At 43.7% G+C, this 22,578-nt stretch overlaps 1 protein-coding gene across 1 annotated transcript; it reads left to right on the top strand.

Moving 5' to 3' along the window:
* Nucleotides 1-213: 213 nt before the first annotated feature.
* On the top strand, nt 214-22,577 carry LOC124035867 (CKLF-like MARVEL transmembrane domain-containing protein 4). Its single transcript, XM_046349672.1, has 4 exons — nt 214-1,115; nt 13,802-13,978; nt 18,388-18,486; nt 19,709-22,577. Exons 1-4 carry the CDS (start codon nt 930-932, stop codon nt 19,871-19,873), a joined length of 627 nt encoding a protein of 208 aa, XP_046205628.1. The 5' UTR covers nt 214-929; the 3' UTR covers nt 19,874-22,577.
* The last annotated feature ends 1 nt before the right edge of the window (nt 22,578 follows it).

Below are 22,578 nucleotides of genomic sequence, written 5' to 3'. Positions count from 1 at the left end.
GAGATTTGTAGCCTAGTGGTATCTATTGTCCACTCCAAACGACCACTGCATAGTGGATGAACAGAATACTGTAATATGTTACAGTAATCGGGCTACTATTGCAAACACTATACAGTAGGTCTAGCCATAGAGATGATGGGGCCTACCTGCCAAAGCGTCATCAGTGTACACCTGCACGTCACGATCATAGACCACCACTCCGCGCCCTGCATGGCATGGGCAAACCTACGCAGTATCTATCGCCGAACGATGATACACACATCGGGAAAGCACTTCACTATTACAATTAGATCCACGGTGATAGTAAAGACTGCCCCCGGGCCCTAAACTACCAGAAGTTACTATATCCGATGGGCGTCTTCGCGCATTTAAATACGTTTTAAAGCGTGTGCAAACAGGAATGTGCCGTTTTTTTGGGCGAAGACTTTACATTTACAGCAACCGTAACATAATTTGTATTTCAGCTCAGAACTTTTGGCTACAAACGCCATGGTGTAAAAACGGCATGTCTCGTTTATTCTGGCCATGATGGATTTTTGTTATTTACATAACTATCACAAAGGAGCGGAATGTAGCTCGCCTGTTTCTCCAACTCCATGAATAGGTGTTTTCGGTGCGTGCAAGAACCAACCAGAATCGTCCCTTACACTAGTGCGCAACTGTAAGGCAATTTGTATCACATTCTTTATGGAAGCAGCATTTGATCATCGAGGAATATTCGCGGAATAAGCATTTGTTACCCCTTTTAAAAAATGTTCGCCACAACAAAGTAGCTTGTGCGATCGTCGCATCAAAAGTGAGCTGTTTTAATTTTTTCCCTTTCGCGTATTGCATAAAGTGTTTTTTTGTTTTCAAAGCAAAACGGTGAGTAAATCCACTGTGCTACTCTACTAAAAGTTCCGGTGCGTGTAGGAGCGTACAGTGAAATCATGAGGAACAGTGAGGAGGCGGAGGGGTTTCATGGCGAGGCCTCCAACACTTCCATGATCTCGGGAGCAAGTAGCCCATACCAGCCCACCACCGAGCCCGTACACTCAAGGAATGTTTTGGGTGGCATTAGGTGTGACTTTGAGTACCTGAAGTCACACTTTGGCATATTAAAGGCCGTTGAAGTGGTAAGTTAAATAATTAAGTCAAATCATTCAACAGACTGCATGACTGGGCGACTGAAGTGTTAAATATGTGCATATAAAAACTTAATTGAACGATGTGCGTTGTAACCTACTGTGTTTGCATTTGTATGCGTGTAGCCTGTGCTTGTCTGTTTTTGAGAGATGGCCTGGTTCTTTAGGCACAGTGACATAATAGTAACCCAGTTTGCATGTGGCTCACCCACAGTCCACTATGCTACACTTTCACATGTTTTCAAATCCAAATTTGTCTCACGTGCCGAATACAACTGGTTTAAGACTTTACCGTGAAATGCTTGCGGCCGAGCCCTTCCCAACAATACAGAGTGTAAAAATAAAATACACATGAAAGGCGCAATATAGAGGGACTAACATTACCATATCAGCGTACGAGGTATTTGAGGTAGATATACACATGAAGTCAGTACATAATATTACAATGGAAGTAGCCCAAATAATGACAAATTCCTCTACTAGAAAGAATTCCATATCAACCACTTATAACAATTGTATGACTATTGTTTATTTTCATGAAATCAGCAACATTTCTCTAAGCAGTTTACAGGAAGGGGAAACAGAATAGTTCAATGTGGGGTTTGTGCCAGTACACCTAAAACCAGATGTCTAGGTGGGGAGAAGATGCCTCCCAAAGCTATGATAATTCAGCCGCAGAGGAAACGTCTCAGCCAGAGTTTTGTCCCATCTATTGGTGCCAAACTGCTCAGTCGGAGATGGTGCTCTCACATAGCCTACAGATGAAGCACTGGGGAAACCAGTGGAACCAAGGGAATAATTAAGTGCATAAGGGTAACAACCTAAGCCGCCTACTCAGAAGATGCCATGTTCGAATATTGCTTCATTAGCGGTTATAGAACATAATTTGGCGTCTATTCTGCTGTACAGTGGTCAACACAGACTCTTTAAGTGAACTCATTGTACGAAGAGTTTTGATGTTCAGAGGATTCACCAGATTCAAAGCCAGAAAAGGCACAGTACCAGTCTGACAAGGAGAACAGGGGGAGAGAAAGAAAGACATCTGTAGCCTGCGTGTAAAGTCTGTGCTGAGAGCAACTCTCTGTGCCGAGGTGGATGTCTTCTTGGGTCAGATGATACTGACAAAAATAAGCATGTAATTACAATGTCGTAGTTGGAGAAAGCTGACCAACTAGAGGTTACATAAAAACAAACAAAACACTGAGGTCAAACAGGAAGTCATGTCTTTCACCACCGTTACCCAGGGCAAATGTAAATGTGCAGTGGAGACAGCACAACTCCCAGTGACATTACGGCAGGTAGCCTAGTGGTTAGAGCGTTGGGCCAGTAACCAAAAGGTTGCTAGATCGAATCCCCTAGCTGACAAGGTAAAAATCTGTCGTTATGCCCCTGAACAAGGCAGTTAGCCCACTATTCCTAGGCCGTCATTGTAAACAACAATTTGTTCTCAACTGACTTACCTTGTTAAATTTTTTTTTTTTTTTTTTTTACATGTGTGAATGTGACAAGTCTTTCCTATTCATGCAAGTCTAATGTAATACCTGCACTGGGCAGGATGTCTGAATGTCATTATCTCACCTTATCTCACCATCACCATGTCTGCCATCTAAGACCTATTGGCTTCATGGACCTAGTCACTGTATTACCTTATTAGTCTAGCTTTCACAGCCGAGAGCTGCCTTCCAGACGAGCTAAATAACTTCTATGCTTGTTTCGAAGCAAGTTATACTGAAACATGCGTGAGAGTACCAGCTGTTCCGGACGACTGCGTGATCACTCTATCCGTAGCCGATGTGAGTAAGACCTTTAAACTGGTCAACATTCACAAGGCCGCTGGGCCAGATGGATTACCAGGACGTGTACACCGTGAATGCGCTGACCAACTGGCAAGTGTCTTCACTGACATTTTCAACCTCTCCCAGTGTGATGCTGTAATAACAACATGTTTCAAGCAGAACATCATAGTCCCTGTGCCCAGGAACACTAGGGTAACCTGCCTAAATGGCTAACGACCCGCAGCACTCACATCTGTAGTAGAGGTCGACCGATTATGATTTTACAACACAGATACCGATTAAGAGGACCAAAAAAAGCCGACACCTATTAATCAGACGATTTTTAAAATGTATTTATTTATTTGTCATAATGACCATTACAACAATACTGAATGAACACTTTTATTTTAACTTAATATAATACATCAATAAAATCAATTTAGCCTCAAATACATAATGAAACATGTTCAATTTGGTTTAAATAATGTGAAAACAAAGTGTTGGAAAAGAAAGTAAAAGTGCAATATGTGCCATGTAAAAAAGCTAACCTCTGATATCCGGAAACTATATTTAGAAACCAAAACGTTTATTCTTTCAGTGAAATACGGAACTGTTCCATATTTTATCTAACGGGTGGCATTCATATGTCTAAATATTCCTGTTACTTAGCACAACCTTCAATGTTATGTCATAATTACGAAAAATTCTGGCAAATTAGTTCGCAACGAGCCAGGCGGCCCAAACTGTTGCATATACCCAAGAGAAGTGACACAATTTCCCTAGTTTAATATTGCCTGCTAACCTGGATTTATTTTAACTAAATATGCAGGTTTAAAAAAAGATATACATCTGTGTATTGATTTTAAGAAAGGCATTGATGCTTATGGTTAGGTACAGTCGTGCAACGATTGTGCTTTTTTCGCAAATACGCTTTGTTAAGTCACCCCCCGTTTGGCGAAGTTGGTCTTCACACAGTTCGCAACGAGCCAGGCGGCCCAAACTGCTGCATATAGCCTGACGCTGTTGCACATAACGCAAGAGAAGTGACACAATTTCCCTAGTTAAAAGAAATTCATGTTAGCAGGCAATATTAATTAAATATGCAGGTTTAAAAATATATACTTATGTATTGATTTTAGGAAAGGTGTTGATGTTTATGGTTAGATACACATTGGTGCAAGGAGAGTGTTTTTTTCACGAATGCTCTTGTTAAATAATCGTTTGGTGAAGTAGGCTATGATTCAATGATAAATTAACTGGCACCGCATCGATTATATGCAACGCAGGACAAGCTAGATAAACTATTAATATCATCAACCATGTGTAGTTAACTAGTGATTATGTTAAGAATGATTGTTTTTATAAGATACGTTTAATGCAACTAGCACCTTACCTTGGCTCCTTGCTGCACTTGCATAATAGGTAGTCTGCCATGCAGTCTCCTCGTGGAGTGCAATGTAATCGGCCGTGATCGGTGTTCAGAAATGCAGAGTACCGATTGTTATGAAAACTAGAAATCGGCCCTAATTAATCGGCCATACCGATGAAATGCTTTGAAAGGCTGGTCATGGCTCACATCAACACCATTATCCCAGAAACCCTAGACCCACTCCAATTTGCATACCGCATCAACAGATCCACAAATGATGCAATCTCTATTGCACTCCACACTGCCCTTTCCCACCTGGACAAAAGGAACACCTATGTGAGAATGCTATTCAGTGACTACAACTCAGCATTCAACACCATCGTGCCCTCAAAGCTCATCACTAATCTAAGGACCCTGGGACTAAACACCACCCTCTGCAACTGGATCCTGGACTTCCTGACGGGCTGCCCCAGGTGGTATGGTTAGGTAACAACACAGCCCCGTTGATCCTCAACATGGGGGCCCCTCAGGGGTGTGTGCTCAGTCCCTGTTCACTCATGACTGCACGGCCAGGCATGACTCCCAACACCATCATTAAGTAAGCTGATGACACAGCAGTGGTAGGCCTGATCACAGACAACGATGAGACAGCCTATAGGGAGGGGGTCAGAGACCTGACCATGTGGTGCAAGGACAACAACCTCTCCCTCAACATGATCAAGACAAAAGAGATGATTGTGGACTACAGGAAAAGGAGGACTGAGCATGCCTCCATTCTTATCGACAGGGCTGTTGTGGAGCAGGTTGAGAGATTCAAGTAGGGCAGGGCGATATATCAAGTGTTTTTTAAATATATATTCAAGTTTATGTTTTAGCGCGATATGGAAAATGTCTATCGCAAAGAATTGAGGTTATCCACCAATCACAACCCTAGACAGCCTGTCACAAATTGTAACCACGCCGGAGAAGTGTAGCGCCGGTAAGAGTTCCACCAAAATGGAAAGTGAGGAAGCCAGCTCAGGATCATGAGGATGAAATCATCCCCAAAAAGGTCAGCAATGTTTTTTCAGTAATATGGAAGTGGTTCGTTCGGGTTTAAGAGGTCTTATGTTAAGCAAACAAATGTTCTGTGCAAAAGGTGTCAAAAGACAATTGCAACGAAAAGCAGCAGCACAACCAACCTCTCCCATCACCTGCAACTGAAACACACGGTGGAATGGGAGGAATACGTGAGACTACGCAATGCCAATTCCAGTCGCCCGATTCCCAAAACGTCTGCTAAAAGACAAACTACCATAGTCGCATCTTTTTCAAACGTAATCCCTTATGACAAGAAAAGTTTGAGGTGGAAGGAGGTAACGGATGCAGTGACCTATTACATAGCCAGGCTTAAAAAAGCTGCTAGGTACAGTTGACCACAAATATCAGCTGCCAAGCTGCAAGTATTTCACAGAAGAAGCCCTGCCACGATTATACACTTGCTACCCGCGAAAGAGTGGTAGAGAACCTTGCTAGTGTTTCATATTTTTCCACCACAGCCAATCTAGGGTCAAGCAGAACATCAGAGCCATACCTAAGTTTGACAGTCCACTACATAAATGAAGACTGGAAATTGCTAAATGTCTGCCTCCTGACATCTTACTTCCCCGATGATCATATGGGTGAAGTAATATCCCAGGGTTTCAAAGACTCTTTGGCATTGTGGAAGATGAGTGAAGACCGACAGGTGTGCATGACAGCTGACAACAGGAGTAACCTGATAAAAGCATTGCTCTTGAACAACTGGACCCGCCTGCAGTGCTTTGGGCACAGGTTTCACCGCTCCATCGGTAAGTGTGACATTGGATAATTCAAGTGCATTCAAAAAGTTATGTTCAGGCTAGCTGTAGGCTGTGTTAGTAGTCATTCTGCCAATCAAATAGCAAACATCCACAGGCTGTTTTAATGATAACAAATGAACTAAATTAATACATTTTCAATCAAAATTATTATGTAAATTACATGTTCAAACAGCTATTGGTCAAACATGCCTAAACAATAGAATAGACTTAATTTGTATTGCACAAATAGGCCTTGAGTCCTTGTATATTTTGTTATTTGAATAAAATGTCTTGGCCTTATTCAATTTGTTTAGAGAAAAACAAAAAAATCGATATATATCATGAATTGTCCAAATCGCTGAAAAAAATGGAGATATTACTTTTAGGCCATATTACACAGCCCTAGCTTCAAGTTACTTGGCGTCGACATCACCAACAAACTAACATGGTCTAAGCACACCAAGACAGTCGTGAAGAGGGCATGACATAACCTATTCCCCCTCAGGAGACTGAAAAGATTTGACATGGTTCCTCAGATTCGCAAAAGATTTTACAGCTGCACCATCGAGCGCATCCTGACAGGTTGCATCACTGCCTGGTATGGCAACTACTCGGCCTAAGACCGCAAGGCACTACAGAGGGTAGTGCGTACAGCCTAGTACATCGCTAGGGCCAAGCTTCCTGCCATCCAGGACCTCTATACCAGGCGGTGTCAGAGGAAGACCCTAAAAATAGTCAAAGACTCCAGCCACCTTAGTCATAGACTGTTCTCTCTGCTTCCGCACGGCAAGCGGTACCGGTGGGCCAGGTCTAGGTCCAAGTGGCTTCTAAACAGCTTCTACCCCCAAGCCATAAGACTCCTAAACATCTAATCAAATGGCTACCCACAAATGGCTACCCCACGCTGCTGCTACCTACAGTGGGGAGAACAAGTATTTGATACACTGCTGATTTTGCAGGTTTTCCTACTTACAAAGCATATAGAGGTCTGTCATTTTTATCATAGGTACACTTCAACACTTCAAATACAGGTAATGAGTAGAGAACAGGAGGGCTTCTTAAAGAAAAACGAACAGGTCTGTGAGAGCCGGAATTCTTACTGGTTGGTAGGTGATCAAATACTTATATCATGCAATAAAATGCAAATGAATTACTTAAAAATCATACAATGTGATTTTCTGCATCTTTGTTTTAGATTCCGTCTCTCACAGTTGAAGTGTACCTATGATAAAAATGACAGACCTCTACATGCTTTGTAAGTAGGAAAACCTGCAAAATCGGCAGTGTATCAAATACTTGTTCTCTCCACTGTACATGTACATAATTACCTCGACACCGGTGCCCCCCGCACATTGACACATTGACTCTGTACCGGTACCCCCTGTATATAGCCCCGCTATTGTTATTTACTGCTGCTCTTTAATTATTTGTTATTCTTATCTCTTACCTTTTTAGGTATTTTCTTGAAACTCCATTGTTGGTTAAGGGCTTGTCAGTAAGCATTTCACTGTAAGGTTTACTACACCTGTTGTATTCGGCACATGTGACAAATACAATTTGATTTGATTTGCCCAGCCATGCTATGCTTCCTATGTAAGGGGGTTTCATTTGAACGATAGTACAGAGGAGTTGATAACACATTCCTTACATTTACTCACGGCAGCTCGATGGGGAAATATGCTCAAGGTTGACCATAATAGTTTTACGATAGCAGAGCTCCCATGTTTCGGGCTCGGGTTTGACTGTCAGTTGACCTTGGAGTGTATGTATGCCACTGCCACTGGACAATGATTGACTGCCTTGAAGGGCCTCACAGGGGAACTGCTCAGGCCTTGTGTTTTACTATTTAATCCCCCAGAACACCGCTCGTTGTAATTCATCTGCAAATGTGCCCAGTTTTTCCCCAGAACAAGAGCTCTCTCGATGTTAATGGATCATCCCAGTTCAATCCGCGTTACCGCAGAGTTGATGATTTGATATTGTTGAACTAAATTCAACTCGTGATAATGGACTTGATGGCGAAAAGTTATCCTTCCCTTAATAGGCTATTCAGTTACGTAAAATCACGTACGATTTCAGCTATAAATCAAAAGGCATACTTTTATGGGCTAGTGAAGAGGAATGTTCGGTGCTAACCTTGCTGGTCCAATCAGGAGGGTTGTGTATATAGTATATTTCACATTAGTTAAGTTGAGGTGAAACCCTCCTCCCGTCAGCATGTTTACCTCTCCTAAGGACTTTACTATGGGAACTGTTCCTATAGCCACACCCTCTTGGTCTCTGGTCCCGTAGAGGTTGTTGTAACATAAACACTCTGAAGGCCTGAGGTTGACTTGGTGTTATTGGGAGAAGCAGTAGTACCGGGATACTGGCGCTATCACTTTCATAGAACCTTTCTTTGCGTCAGTCTAGGAGGAAAATTTACACGGGTGTGAAAAGTCTTGTGACAACAGGCTTTTTGTGGATCTCATCTCCTCTAAGCATTTCCACAGAGCTCAAGTCATGTAACCCAATCAGCTCTTACCCAGTCAGCTCTAACCCAATCAGCTCTTACCAATCAGATTTTGACAGTCCCTCCTTTTTGTACTGTTTCTAATATAATTTACACTGTGGCCTTTATAATACCAAAATAAAACTCCCTTTTCATCTCTTTTGTAGAGTGTTGCCGTTTGGATTAAGTTGTTACATAGCTATTCAATTGTGTCAATAGATATTTTATTGTGGTGATTTAACAAGGGAAAGTTAAATATTATTGAAGGGCCTTTTTGCAGGCTGTGTATGGCGCTAAATGAATTTACCAGATGCTGCTCCGTGTCCGCTAGCAATTCCCATTCTGGAGAGACTGTGTGTTCTGTTCTAGTGTTTCTCTCAGACTGGTCCTTAACAAACACACATGATAGGCGGAGTTTCTGGCTCTACAGACATCTCTGGGTTCAAGAAACAGGAGACAAACGGTTATTGTTGCACAGATTTCCATGAGCCATTTAGGCCAGGAACGAAATGCACAGGACACCACCAATCAAAGGTCGTTGGAGTGCAGTCTGTGTTGTGATGCCTACCTCCGTTCCTTTTCTGGCCACAACAGATGGTGAACAAGACTGGGATCTGACTCCCAAGTGGCCATTGCAAGCAACTCACAATGTAACTAATCCCAGAGATGAACAATGGGAGGTTTTGGAAAAGGGTGGGTGGGGTTGACATATAATCATTAGTTACACACTTACCCAGCATGCATAGTTACCCCATCCCCTCCCCCCTCCCTGTCTGACACCTGCTCCACACTGGGCCAGGGAAGGGCTGCTTTTATCACGACTCGGCGATGACTTCATCCACTGCATCCACCCTCCACCCCCAGTCTGGACACGTCCATGTTGTAAATGTCACACTGTGTGCACCCAGGCAAACACAGCTCTGATGCGGTTTCAGTTGGCTGCCACAGAGAAAGACATGGGCCCGAATGAATTCCTCGCAGAGGTACCTACTGCAAGTGTGGCCTTGAAAAAGATTTGCCGCTCTGAAATAATAATATGTTTGTATGCACATGACTGTGTGCATGCTTGTGTGTCTGCGTGAGATTGAGTGTTTGGCCCTTCGCAAGGCTGTAATTCCTGTACAAGGCTGTAATTGCAGCAGATGTGTAACGTGTGAAGGGTGGTTAGCCAGAGAACCTGTCAGGAGTGTAGCCTAAGCACTCTCCTGCCTCAACAACTCTATGTGTCAGAAACAGAGGAGTGTTGTGATGAGAAGCCCTGTTGCAGTCCCCTGTTCTGTTCATTAACCGGGCTAAGAAACAGGTTTAAGAAACAGCCCGGGGCTTGGGAAAATAGGTGAGGAAAGGTCAGAAGGAACACGACCAGCTGCCTCCCTGCTGCTCCCATCAGGATCTGGTCCAATATGCTGGTTGGTTTGCTCCTTGCACTTATCATGTCCGTTGTCTTCTTAGGCAACGAAGATGCCAGTTTTGCAGCAAATTCTGACGTTGACAATATTGCTCTGTTCTATAGAAAACTGTCGTTGTCAGATGGATGATTAACTCATCCTCACGATATCACAAACTTGTTCTTCAGGATAATATATGACTTGGATGGAGAGGAAAGAGTGGCTTCTGATCAGCAGTGTGTTTGACCCAGAAAAAGACAGGATGGATTGGGCCTTGACACTGCGCCAACATATTTTATAGAAAATGTGTTTTGTTTTCATGAACATTTTTAATATTACAGATGGATTGGTCTTTTGTCCAACTTCATAATTATGGTAATTCTTTACACATAAATCATAGGATTCATATTGTCTCCAACGCCATTACAGATAATTGTACAAAGGTGAGATGTTTTTCTCTGTCTAAAGATAATATCACGGCTAAAAAGGGAGGTGAATCTACATATTCAAGTCCCACTGTTGCCATGGAAATCGTTGTCTGTCAATCACCCTTTCCATTTAACCAGTACAAAACAGGAGACGGCTCTTCACAGAGAGTTCTGGCTCAATCTGCATTTCAAAAGAGCATGGAAAACAGACAAGAAATCTGAGCAGGTCATACATTATAGAAACATCATGAAGTGTATGTGTGTGCAAATCTGGGTGTCTCATGGCTTCTTGACAAGGTTTTTTAGGGATGGATTCTTTAGGTTAAATCTCAGACTTGGTATTGGTACTTTTAGAGTTCTTGTCACGCCCTGACCTTAGAGATCCTTTTTATGTCTCTATTTGGGTTGGTCAGGGTGTGATTTGGGGTGAGTATTCTATGTTCTATTATTTGTATTTCTATGTTTTGGCCGGGTAGGGTTCTCAATCAGGGACAGCTGTCTATCGTTGTCTCTGATTGAGAACCATACTTAGGTAGCCCTTTTCCCACCTTTCTTTGTGGGAAGACGACTTTTGTTTATGGCTCATAGCATTTAGCTTCACTTTTTGTTTTTGTAGTGTATTGTTTTGTTCAGTGTCTTTTTTTCCAAATAAAAAGAGAAATGTACGCTCACCACGCCGCACCTTGGTCCTCTTCTTTTAACGGCCGTGACAGTTCTGGCCGTAAGCAGATCCTCAGACGCTTGGCTGTCCCAAGTCCATGAGGGGAGCCGTAGACTGTCATGAAGTCATGTGACTTCCCTGTCAAAGCTGTGAAACCAAGCATCTGCATAAGACACCTGAAGGCTCCCCTTAGGAACAGGCTTTTTGAAATGTGGTGAGAGAAGAGAGAGAAAGAAAGGAAAGAGATTCTGTGTGTGTGTGTGCACGAGCGCATACATAAGAGTGTGATGTCACTTTTGATGATGATACCAAAATAGTTGTATCTCCCTCTCTTTCTCTCTTTCTCTCTTCCTCAGGCACTGAGTGATGTGACTAGGGAATGGTCCATTAGCCACCTTTGAGCTTTTTCAAGGTGGTGTGAATGTATACATGGCAAGGGTGCTAATGCTAAGTGTGTGCATTAGCATGCCTGTAATTCTCCGACTTCCTGTCACAGAGCTCATACATTTTTGATGATACAAGCTGGACTGGGCCCATTATTCCAGAAGAACAGATTCTTTATTTAGATCTGTCAGGCAACTAGATCTGGTCTGAGCCCGGCCCAGATGGGACAAAGCCCGGAATATGTATGCGTGGTGATGGCGGTGGTTCTGTCTCCCTCAGGCTCACGCGGACCAACCTGTAATCTGCTGGTCTGAGGTTTGTGGAGAGCCGGGCTGATTGCAACGGAAATCCTTAAATAACACATTAACCTCCGATTTCTCCCCCATCACTGTGGTGGAGGAGGGAAAATATATCAGTTAACTGTTCACAATGAGGTTGTGGGCTCCTCTCACTCACTTCCCAAGGCAATGCCACTCCATCAGCACCAGTCACCCCAGTCTCATCAAAGTTATTGAAACGTTGGTGTACGGTGAAAGAAACGTGGTTAGTGTCACTAGTTGATATATACACTGCTCTTAGAGCACTTAGAACAACACAATGTAACTCCAAGTCAATCACACTTCTGTGAAATCAGACTCTCCACTTAGGAAGCAACACTGATTGACAATACATTTCACATGCTGTTGTGCAAATGGAATAGACAACAGGTGGAAATTATAGGCAATTAGCAAGACACCCCCAATAAAGGAGTGGTTCTGCAGGTGGTGACCACAGACCACTTCTCAGTTCCTATGCTTCCTGGCTGATGTTTTGGTCACTTTTGAATGCTGGCGGTGCTTTCACTCTAGTGGTAGCATGAGACGGAGTCTACAACCCACACAAGTGGCTCAGGTAGTGCAGCTCATCCAGGATGGAACATCAATGCGAGCTGTGGCAAGAAGGTTTGCTGTGTCTGTCAGCGTAGTGTCCAGAGCATGGAGGCGCTACCAGGAGACAGGCCAGTACATCAGGAGACGTGGAGGAGGCTGTAGGAGGGCAACAACCCAGCAGCAGGACTGCTACCTTCGCCTTTGTGCAAGGAGGAGCAGGAGGAGCACTGCCAGAGCCCTGCAAAATGACCTCCAGCAGGCCACAAATGTGCATGTGTCTGCTCAAACGGTCAGAAACAGACTCCATGAGGGTGGTATGAGGGCCCGACATCCACAGGTGGGGGTTGAGCTTACAGCCCATCACCGTGCAGGACGTTTGGCATTTGCTAGAGAACACTAAGATTGGCAAATTCGCCACTGGCGCCCTGTGCTCTTCACAGATGAAAGCAGGTTCACACTGAGCACATGTGACAGACGTGACAGAGTCTGGAGACTTCGTGGAGAACGTTCTGCTGCCTGCAACATCCTCCAGCATGACCGGTTTGGCGTTGGGTCAGTCATGGTGTGGGGTGGCATTTCTTTGGGGGGCCGCACAGCCCTCCATGTGCTCGCCAGAGGTAGCCTGACTGCCAATTAGGTACCGAGATGAGATCCTCAGACCCCTTGTGAGACCATATGCTGGTACGGTTGGCCCTGGGTTCCTCCTAATGCAAGACAATGCTAGATCTCATGTAGCTGGAGTGTGTCAGCAGTTCCTGCAAGAGGAAGGCATTGATGCTATGGACTGGCCCGTCTGTTCCCCAGACCTGAATCCAATTGAGCACATCTGGGACATCATGTCTCGCTCCACCAACGCCACGTTGCACCACAGACTGTCCAGGAGTTGGCAGATGCTTTAGTCCAGGTCTGGGAGGAGAACCCTCAGTAGACCATCCGCCACCTCATCAGGAGCATGCCCAGGCGTTGTAGGGAGGTCATACAGGCACGTGGAGGCCACACACACTACTGAGCCTCATTTTGACTTGTTTTAAGGACTTTACATCAACGTTGGATCAGCCTGTAGTGTGGTTTTCCACTTTAATTTTGAGTGTGACTCCAAATCCAGACCTCCATGGGTTGATAAATTTGATTTACATTGATAATTTTTGTGTGATTTTGTTGTCAGCACATTCAACTATGTAAAGAAAAAAGTATTTAATAGGAATATTTCATTCATTCAGATCTAGGATGTGTTATTTTAGTGTTCCCTTTATTCTTTTGAGCAGTGTAGTTATCATGACTAAATGGTATGCCTCACGTTATGAATTAACAACATAAAAACAGAAAGCCTTCCTGAACGTTGGCTCTCCTTCTGTTTGAATGGATTTGTATGGGTTGATGTGGGTAGTATCATAACGACACACCCTCTACCCACTCTACTGTAGGACTGTATGTTTATAGTTTATTTGAAGGCTGTCCTTGACCTGTCCCTCTTCCTCCTCCCTCTCCGCAGGCCTTGGCCCTCATAGCCTTCATCTGCATAGAGACCATCATGCTGTGCCTACCCTGCGGAGGGGTCTACTTCTTTGAGTTTGTCAGCTGCAGTGCCTTTGTAGTCACCGGCGTCCTCCTCCTCATCTTCAGCCTCAGTCTGCACACCAAAGTGCCCCACGTCAACTGGAGCCTGACGGTGTGTATCCCACCAACACACACTGACCAATCACATCCTCTTACTGGTTTAGATGTCAATCATTTCTTTTTTTGCCTTTATTTAACTAGGCAAGTCAGTTAAGAACAAATTCTTATTTTCAATGACTGCCTAGGAACAGTGGGTTAACTGCCTGTTCAGGGGCAGAACAACGGGTTTAAATACGGACGAGTTTAAATACAGTGTTATTATATAGGTATGAGAGCAACTTGACATGAAGGTTGATCAAGTAAAAGTTGATCAGTTGAACCGAGGATAAACTGACTTTGCTGAAAGTGCACTTGCCTATAAAATGTGGGCGACAAATGAGTTAAAAAAAATAGCAAATGTCAATGGTGGGTATGCTGGACCCTTCGAAAAAGTATGGCAACACTGCACCGTGTCAACACAGCATCTTTGTGTCTCCATAATTCAATATGTCCATATCTCATTCTAATGATGTGCTATTTGATCCTGTCATCTCAAACCTGTGTTCGGTGGTATGTTTGGTAATGCTCTATTGCTGTCTTGGGAGTATAAGGGAGCTGTTCCCTCACCTAAGAAAATGAGCACAGCCTTGGGCTTCATCATAAAGCTCTCTGAGGTAACCTTTTTATGAAGAGTTGGTGAGTGTAGGCTCCTGGAAACGTCACATTTGGTTAGAGGTCATTTGATTATTCAGATACATTGTTGGCTGTTCTTTTTCTCTCCCTGCCCTCCTGGTGATCTGTGTGACGCCGTGTCTCTGGATGGGGTGGCGTTGTGGCGTTGGTCTGTCTTGTGCTAGGCAGAGACTGGACCTCTTTTTGTGGCATTGCCCACAACGGCCATGCATTGTCTCAGCTGGCTTGCTCTGTTGTCTCTCCACACAAAGACTTTCAAATGCCCAACTGCCATGCCAGGGAGAGACAGCACAGAGAAGGGTGACCACACACACTGCTCGTTTTCAACGTGGGTGAGTGCTGGCCTAATGAAGGAAGTGAAAGTGTTTGCTCAGAAATGAGGAGGCTGGGAACAGAAATCTCAGTACACGCACGAGTGAAGTAGCAGCCTGTGGGAGAACCTGAAGTGGCCTCTTGACTGGATCTTTGACAATGTGCCAAGTAGAGTCTCCCGTCTGAGTGTGAGAGCATGCTGTATGCTGATCTGGTTTGCAGGTTCTCCCTTTCTCACTTTACTACAGATCCTTCTGTGCCAGCTCCTTATGGAAGCCAGGCAGTGCATTGGCTTGAGTGGAGCGACGCTTTCTGTTTAGATGGATGAACCTGTGGCAAGTCACAAACAACATATTACTGATTTACTTTGCTTGACTACTGGTGAAACATGAGACACAGTGCATTCCTCTTGAATATGTAGCCGTATGGTTTATATTCCTTGATTCTTGGTATCTGTTGAAATAGTGTGCAATGCTGTCCTGTGTGTGTGTGTGTGTGTGTGTGTGTGTGTGTGTGTGTGTGTGTGTGTGTGTGTGTGTGTGTGTGTGTGTGTGTGTGTGTGTGTGTGTGTGTGTGTGTGTGTGTGTGTGTGTGTGTGTGTGTGTGTGTGTGTGTGTGTGTGTGTGTGTGTGTGTGTGTTAGTAGTCTCTGCTGTTTGTTGAACTGAATGTATTCTGCAATGTGTTTTTGGTGACTTTTCTTCCATGAAGTCTACTCCCACTTCAGAGAGTTTGTCTAGATATGCGTGCTTCCTGTTGCCTTAATCCTTGTCTAAATCAGCATAAACACGCAGCTGAAAACATTTGGTAGAGCCATTTGAAGGGGATGTTTCTACTAGAGCCTCGACAGCCCTCCTCATCAAAAGACCACTCCTAACACACTCACACTTTCTGGCTTCCAGAGAGTCCCTGACTGCTCTGCCAAATGCTGAGCTTGCTGACATCTCCCCGTCTCCCAAAGAAGCCAGTAAGTCTAAGCGGCCTTCCTGCCTCTCTGCCTCGAGGCTGAGGTTGAAGGAGGGGTTGGAGAAGTGTGTCACTCTGCAGAGAGAGAAAGCGAGAGGCAGTGGTTTGACTGGGGTATTTAAAGGCAGGCGCTCCCATCTTTTGCTACTGCTTTACAAACCGCCGCTGTGCATGTGGAATGTGGGAATGGTTTCTCCCAGAGAGTATTGTGCTGGGGTGAGCTGGACCTGAAGTGAGCTGGATCTGGGGTGAGCTGGACCTGAAGTGAGCTGGTCTAGGGTGAGTAGGATCTGGGGTGAGCTGGACCTGAAGTGAGCTGGATCTGGGGTGAGCTGGATCTAGGGTGAGCTGGACCTGAAGTGAGCTGTATCTAGGGTGAGCTGGATCTGGGGTGAGCTGAATCTAGGGTGAGCTCGATCTAGGGTGAGCTCGATCTAGGGTGAGCTGGATCTAGGGTGAGCTGGATCTGGGGTGAGCTGGATCTAGGGTGAGATGGATCTAAGGTGAAATGGATTTGGTGTGTGTAGTAGAGGGAGCATGGCAGTATTGACGCTGATAAATCAGTCCAGTAACTCCAGTTGGACCAGTGTATGCTCTGCTGATACTATTGTGTTGGTGATGGTGGTGTGTCCAGTGGGAGATCCAGCTCTACAAGATAGCCTAGCGCCGCTGTAGAAACACATCAGACAGATTAAACCCCAGGAAAAACAGCACTTTTCACAGTTTTACATCCCACTGAGCCCCATTTGCATTCTCTTCACACATTTTGCCGAACAGATCATACTCAGACACACTCTCTATACCTGCCACGCACACAGACTGCATATACAGGGAGTGAGGCATTAGAGAGGATTTGCCCTACATCTGAAGCCAAGTGTGAGACTCAGGCTTGATTTGTCTCTGATTGATTCCAGTGTATGTGTGGTTTGGTGGTCTGAGTTGTACATGTGTGTTGGTGAAAAACGGGGAGACTTGAGTCTGGTCTGGCCAGTATTCTGGTTTTGAGGTTCTCACTTGGCTAGTGTTCAGTCTTGAGTCTGGTTTGGCCAGTGAGTCTGTGGGAGAGAGTTGGTGTCATGTGAGACAATGTGGGTTATGACTCCCATCACAACAATTCACATGGGGGGCCTTGCCCCAGTCATGCTGGGGCATTTTATTAAGCATACACTGAAGGACCTGTCAGCCAGCCAGAACAACACATCCTGAAAGCTCACGGAGACACAGTGTCCTATGTTCATGTGAATAATCAGGTCCTTGTACAAGGACCTTCGGTGATTGGCTTCAGTGCCAATTACTATCAACAGAGAACAGCACAAACAATTCCAAACATTGTGATTGCTGATGGATTGACAAGTATGACAAAGATGTGGGTTACAGAGACTCTAAATATGCAGCTTTGATATGACAGAAACTCAAAAAATGATATCTTAATATGTTACTTAAATATTACAATTCTGAAATACAGCATGAGCAATACCGTACCAGTCAAAAGGGTGAACACACCTACTCATTCCCGGGTTTTTCTTTATTTTTACTATTTTCTACATTGTAGAATAATAGTGAAGACATCAAAACGATGAAATAACACACATGGAATCATGTAGTAACCAAGAAAGTGTTAAACAAATCAAAATATATTTTATATTTGAGATTCTTCAAAATAGCCACCCTTTGCCTTGATGAGAGCTTTGCACGCTATTGGTATTCACTCAACCAGCTTCATTAGGTAGTTACCTGGAATGCATTCAAATTAATGTCTGCCTTGTTAAAAGTTCATTTGTGGAATTTCTTTCCTTCTTAATGCATTTGAGCCAATCAGTTGTGTTGTGACAAGGCAGGGGTGGTATACAGAAGCCATTTTAAGCCCCCTGTCTCCTGTTCATAAGAACTGCATCCTGCCCAATAAAAGACCCACGCTCCACCAAGCCTGTGGCCACCCTTCTCATCTCCGTCCGTCCGTCCGTCCGTCTGTCACTCTTTCCCATTAGAGCTGGACACCCACAGAGTTACCACTTTCTATCACATCAAAAACATGGTGAAAAAAAATGTGTGTGTGGTTTTAACCGCTAGATGGGTAGCTTTTATTATTGCTTTTATTTGAGTCTACTTGGTAAATATTTTCTTCTTCTTCAACTGCCCTGTTGGTTAAGGGCTTGTAAAGTAAGCATTTCACACTAAAGTCTACACTGTTGGTTAAGGGCTTGTAAGTAAGCATTTCACGGTAAAGTCTACACTTGTTGTATTCGACGTATGTGACCAACAGAGTTTTTGTTTATTCTTGTTATCTGAGGTTCCTTTGAGAAACACTGCTGTTTTTTTGTGTTCTTTATGGGTGGGGATGGTTTTTAAAGTTGTTAATATCACATGACCCTAAAACATTACTCAACATAGTCTCTGCACGACATGGCGAGAGAAGCTAGTACTAACCCCTCGCATGTATGTACAGTAACTATCAGTCTAAAACGTGACCTGTTAATTAATATGCGTGGTCTGTGTCTGTCTGTCGCCACAGGACCTGGTCAACACTGCAGCCAGCACCGTCTTCTTCTTCCTGGCTTCTGTGGTCCTGGCTGCTCTCAACCACAAGTCCGGTGCCGAGATCGCAGCAGTGGTGGGTTCCCCCTGTCTGTTGATTTTCTTTTCTTTGTCTGTCCATGTTATACTGCATTTCCTGTTAACTGCTGCCTCCCTGTGGAAGGTAGCCTGAACTGCATTTCACCAAGTCAATATGGCATTTCCTCCCCACCTACGGTATAATAAATCCAAAATAGAATTGCTGCTACATCAAGTTGCTTGACAGTGTGAGAGGTTTGACGATCAGTTGGCCAGGCAGTAATTGGCCAGCCCAGGTGCAAAGTGTTCATGTTCAGGGAAGTGCTGGGAGCTTGATGATGTGTGAGCAGAGCCACAGTGAATGTTCATGGCTCCATTGGCCACCCTGCTGCTGCCACATCCACACTATTTACTGACTCAGTCCCTCCCTGGAGGTTATGAGCTGATTTCTGATTCCTGTCCTGTCAGCTCTGAGCTGTGACATGGACGTTTACTCTGGAGTTCAGCCCCAATCCTCTGGTTGGAGAGGGAGAGAGAGAGGTCATACCTCATTGGTTTCTCTCTCGTTTTGCTCTCTTTTTCATTCTCTTTTTGCTCTACCTTTTCTCTTTCTCTCGGTCTCTTTCTCTTTTGACTATTAACCCTCTTTGTAACCCTCAGCCTAATTTTGATGTCTCTCCCTTTCGTTCCTTGCACCGCTCGCTCCATGATCTCTGGCAAGGCTGACTTGTTTCCTTACACATAAGAAAGCATGCACACCCTCGCACACACGGCTGGTCCCTTGATTCCTGTGGTTGTGCATGAGGCTGGATCAGCAGAACTGTGTACTACGGGTGCCCGGTAGATTTGTGCTGAGTCGTTTATGGTACAGATGTTCTCAGCAGGAAGTTTCTATTAAACATCCTGGGCTTTTTTCAGGCCTGGAAGGGGCCAGTGAAAAGCCCTGGGCTCTCCTGCTGGGGAGGGATGGAGGGAGCCGTGGGAGGTGTGTATTTGTTGAATCCCACTCTTGTCTATTTCTTTAGGGGCGTAGACTGTATAAATGGCTGCGATTTGGAGAGGGATTAGACACGTTGTGTGTGACTGTTTAATCAGCCAAATGTCTTACTGTAATTATACAGTAGTCCCTATTTGAGATGTATTTACTACTGGGACTATTAGGTAGGACTGGAGGGAGGTGTCATTTCCTCCTGTACTACTTGGAAACCCACATTTATTTTAAGATCATAGTAACAGAAATTCTGTTGTGTTGAATCATGTTTCTGTAACTTCCTGTGCAGGTCTTTGGCTTCCTGGTGACGTGTGTGTACACTGTGAACACCTTCCTGGCGGTGAAGAGATGGCGTATGGGTGATGGGCGCTCAGTGGCGGTCCAGACCAGTGAGTACATGCGAGCCCGCACTGCCTCCCGGGGAGAGATGGAGGCACGGCCTGACCTGGCCTGATGGGAGTTGACATTCTGAGACCAAGACTGACATTTAGGGCTTCTATCTTACCATACCCTCTCTCTGACTACCCCCTAGTGACATAACCAATCACTGTACCCACTCCATGGATGAGCACTGCAGCCTCTTTACTTGTGGGCCTCGCTTGGCGAGAGTCCCCCAAGGCCTGGACCCAGAGCCCTATCCCCCTGAGTGTACCAATAAACAGACTGGCTCAGAGATCTACCTCTGTCGACGGTCATCAAGAGCATTGATTTGATATGAATGAAGTGTTTTTCTGGTTTTGAATTCAGCGTGGTTTGAAATCTTGCACCAGTGTTTGGTAAATGCTCTTGACTGTGTGACTTGGTATCTATGGCCACCAGCACGTAGTGTACAGGGTTTGGTGGTTGTTTTATTTGCAATACGTACAGTTAGCACTGTGTTTAGATATTGATTTTTTTAACACTACAGATCTGACACACAAAGAGAACAACAATTTAATAAATTCAATTGATTGATATTTTTTTTAACGTGAACTTGAAAAAAAAGGACCAAAAGCTTAGGCCTATTCGTTACGGCGGATCAACCGGTTATTACGTTTTTATGAACTCCGATACTCCTGAAACACATTCCCAACACAGTTCAGTTCCACAATGCCATTACAGTTCAGTTGTCTCTCTCTCTGTAGAATATGTAAAGTAACCCTCCTCAGTGTATCTCACTAATACACAACAACCGAACCACATGGACGTTTGAAGGAAGATTGAAGGTATTTGTTTTTTACTATTTTGTTTTATTGAAGGACTTTTGATTTACAGTTTCTTCAGAAAATATTCACACCCCTTGACTTATTCCACATTTTGTTGTGTTACAGTCTGAATTCAAAATGGATGAAATAGATTTTGTCTCACCCATCTACACACAATAACCCATAATTACAAAGTGAAAACATATTTTTACATTTTTATTTTGCTAATTTATTGAAATTCAGGCTGTAACACAACTAAATGTGGAAAAGGTCAAGAGGTGTGAATACCTTTTGAAGGCAATGTAGTTGGTGTGGGTGCTATTTGTAAATGGTTAAAGAGTATGAATGTGACGTGTATAGGCGTTGTACCTATAGTATATCTGACCTAGTGAGTGACAGACAAATTGCACAGTGGTACGTTACTAACATGGTGGTACGTTTGATAATTGAGCGAAATACTGATAAACGGGTGCTGGTCGAGGTCAGCGTCCATAGCACATCTCAGGTATTGGCTGACTCATCATTTATTTTCTATTGTCTGTTTGAAACTTAAATGTGGCAACACACACATTTGTCAAAAGCAGCCTTAATAATTGGGTCCACGGCATACTCATTCACAGAATGGCGCACCAATGTATCTCAGTTGAATGTGTGATCTTATTCATCTTATATAGCATGCGTAATCACATATCTTATTTCATAAAACACCCTCGCAGTCAATTTAACTTCCTGGATTTTTTTGTTTTGGTACAGACAAACAGAGCAAGGAACATTGAATTCACATTTATGGAGATGTAGCCTGTTCATATGTGCAAGTTTGTACTGAATGTGTCTTGGATGAAGGACTTTTAGAAATGTTGACATGTGTTCTGGTCTTTGTGTTTTTTGTTCTAAATAGTATTGTGTGTTTACATCTACACAACATTGTGATTCCGGGTGTTCTGTATCCCACTGACCCTGCTGGTGATACTGTATGTATATGTGGATTATGGTAAAGATACCCTCAGAAGAACTACTCATGGCGGATGCTTTATATGTACTGAAGTGCACCCACTCCTAGTTGTGGGACATCTTACAAATGTTTTAAAAGATGCCATCTTTGTCAAAGTGATCATATTTTGTGTTCAGAGTTGATGAACCAATATCCTTTGTGAGGACAGTGGGAACAATCTTAAGGCCTAACTACATGAATGACTTTGTAGGTGAGGGCAGGGACATTGCACATCTCAAATTGCAGATTTAATTTGAATGAATTGACCGTAATCACTGTTGATTATGATTGAAACTGTGTGAAGAATAGACAATCAAATGTGTGTATTTATGTCTCTCTTTTCAGGACTGGGTTGATTGTTTTAAGTCGTATATTATGCCTTGACTTCACAGTAATGGATCCATCTCCTTTAACTAGCAATACATTATGCTCTAACATGCAGTAATAGGCCATGTGAGTGCATATGTAATCCTTGCTTTAACTAGCAATACATTATGCTCTAACATGCAGTAATAGGCCATGTGAGTGCATATGTAATCCTTGCTTTAACTAGTAGTGAAATGACGTGACTATAGTGGAACAATACAAGTTAATGCTTCGTGATGTCCTTAACAATCGAGAGCACTCTGTAAATATAACCTAATATTTTGAGATGGGTGTATTTATCTTACAGTAACGTAACGTCCTTAAAACAACTGTACCGACAGTGCTTCATGCAGAGGTTATTGCTTGTGTCGAGGTTTTGAACCACTCAACATCTGAAATGGCTCATCTTGGAGTGAAGACTTAACTGCTCTTATCTTTTTAAGGTTTAACCTTGATTTTCTTAAATGCTCTGTCACTGATACAAGTATTTATTGTACTCTAGGAAGCAGTATAAAAATTTGTATTGTTGTATGGAAAGAATTTTCTGTAGATTAAAAATAAAAAACTATAGTTTGTGGTGACAACCTTGTCTCAAAATAAATGGGTTTGGAAATACTG

Source organism: Oncorhynchus gorbuscha, linkage group LG05 (genome assembly GCF_021184085.1).
Source record: "Oncorhynchus gorbuscha isolate QuinsamMale2020 ecotype Even-year linkage group LG05, OgorEven_v1.0, whole genome shotgun sequence".
Classification (NCBI taxonomy): domain Eukaryota; kingdom Metazoa; phylum Chordata; class Actinopteri; order Salmoniformes; family Salmonidae; genus Oncorhynchus; species Oncorhynchus gorbuscha.
The sequence above is the reverse complement of the archived record's forward strand: the minus strand, read 5'-3'. Positions and strand labels throughout refer to the sequence as shown.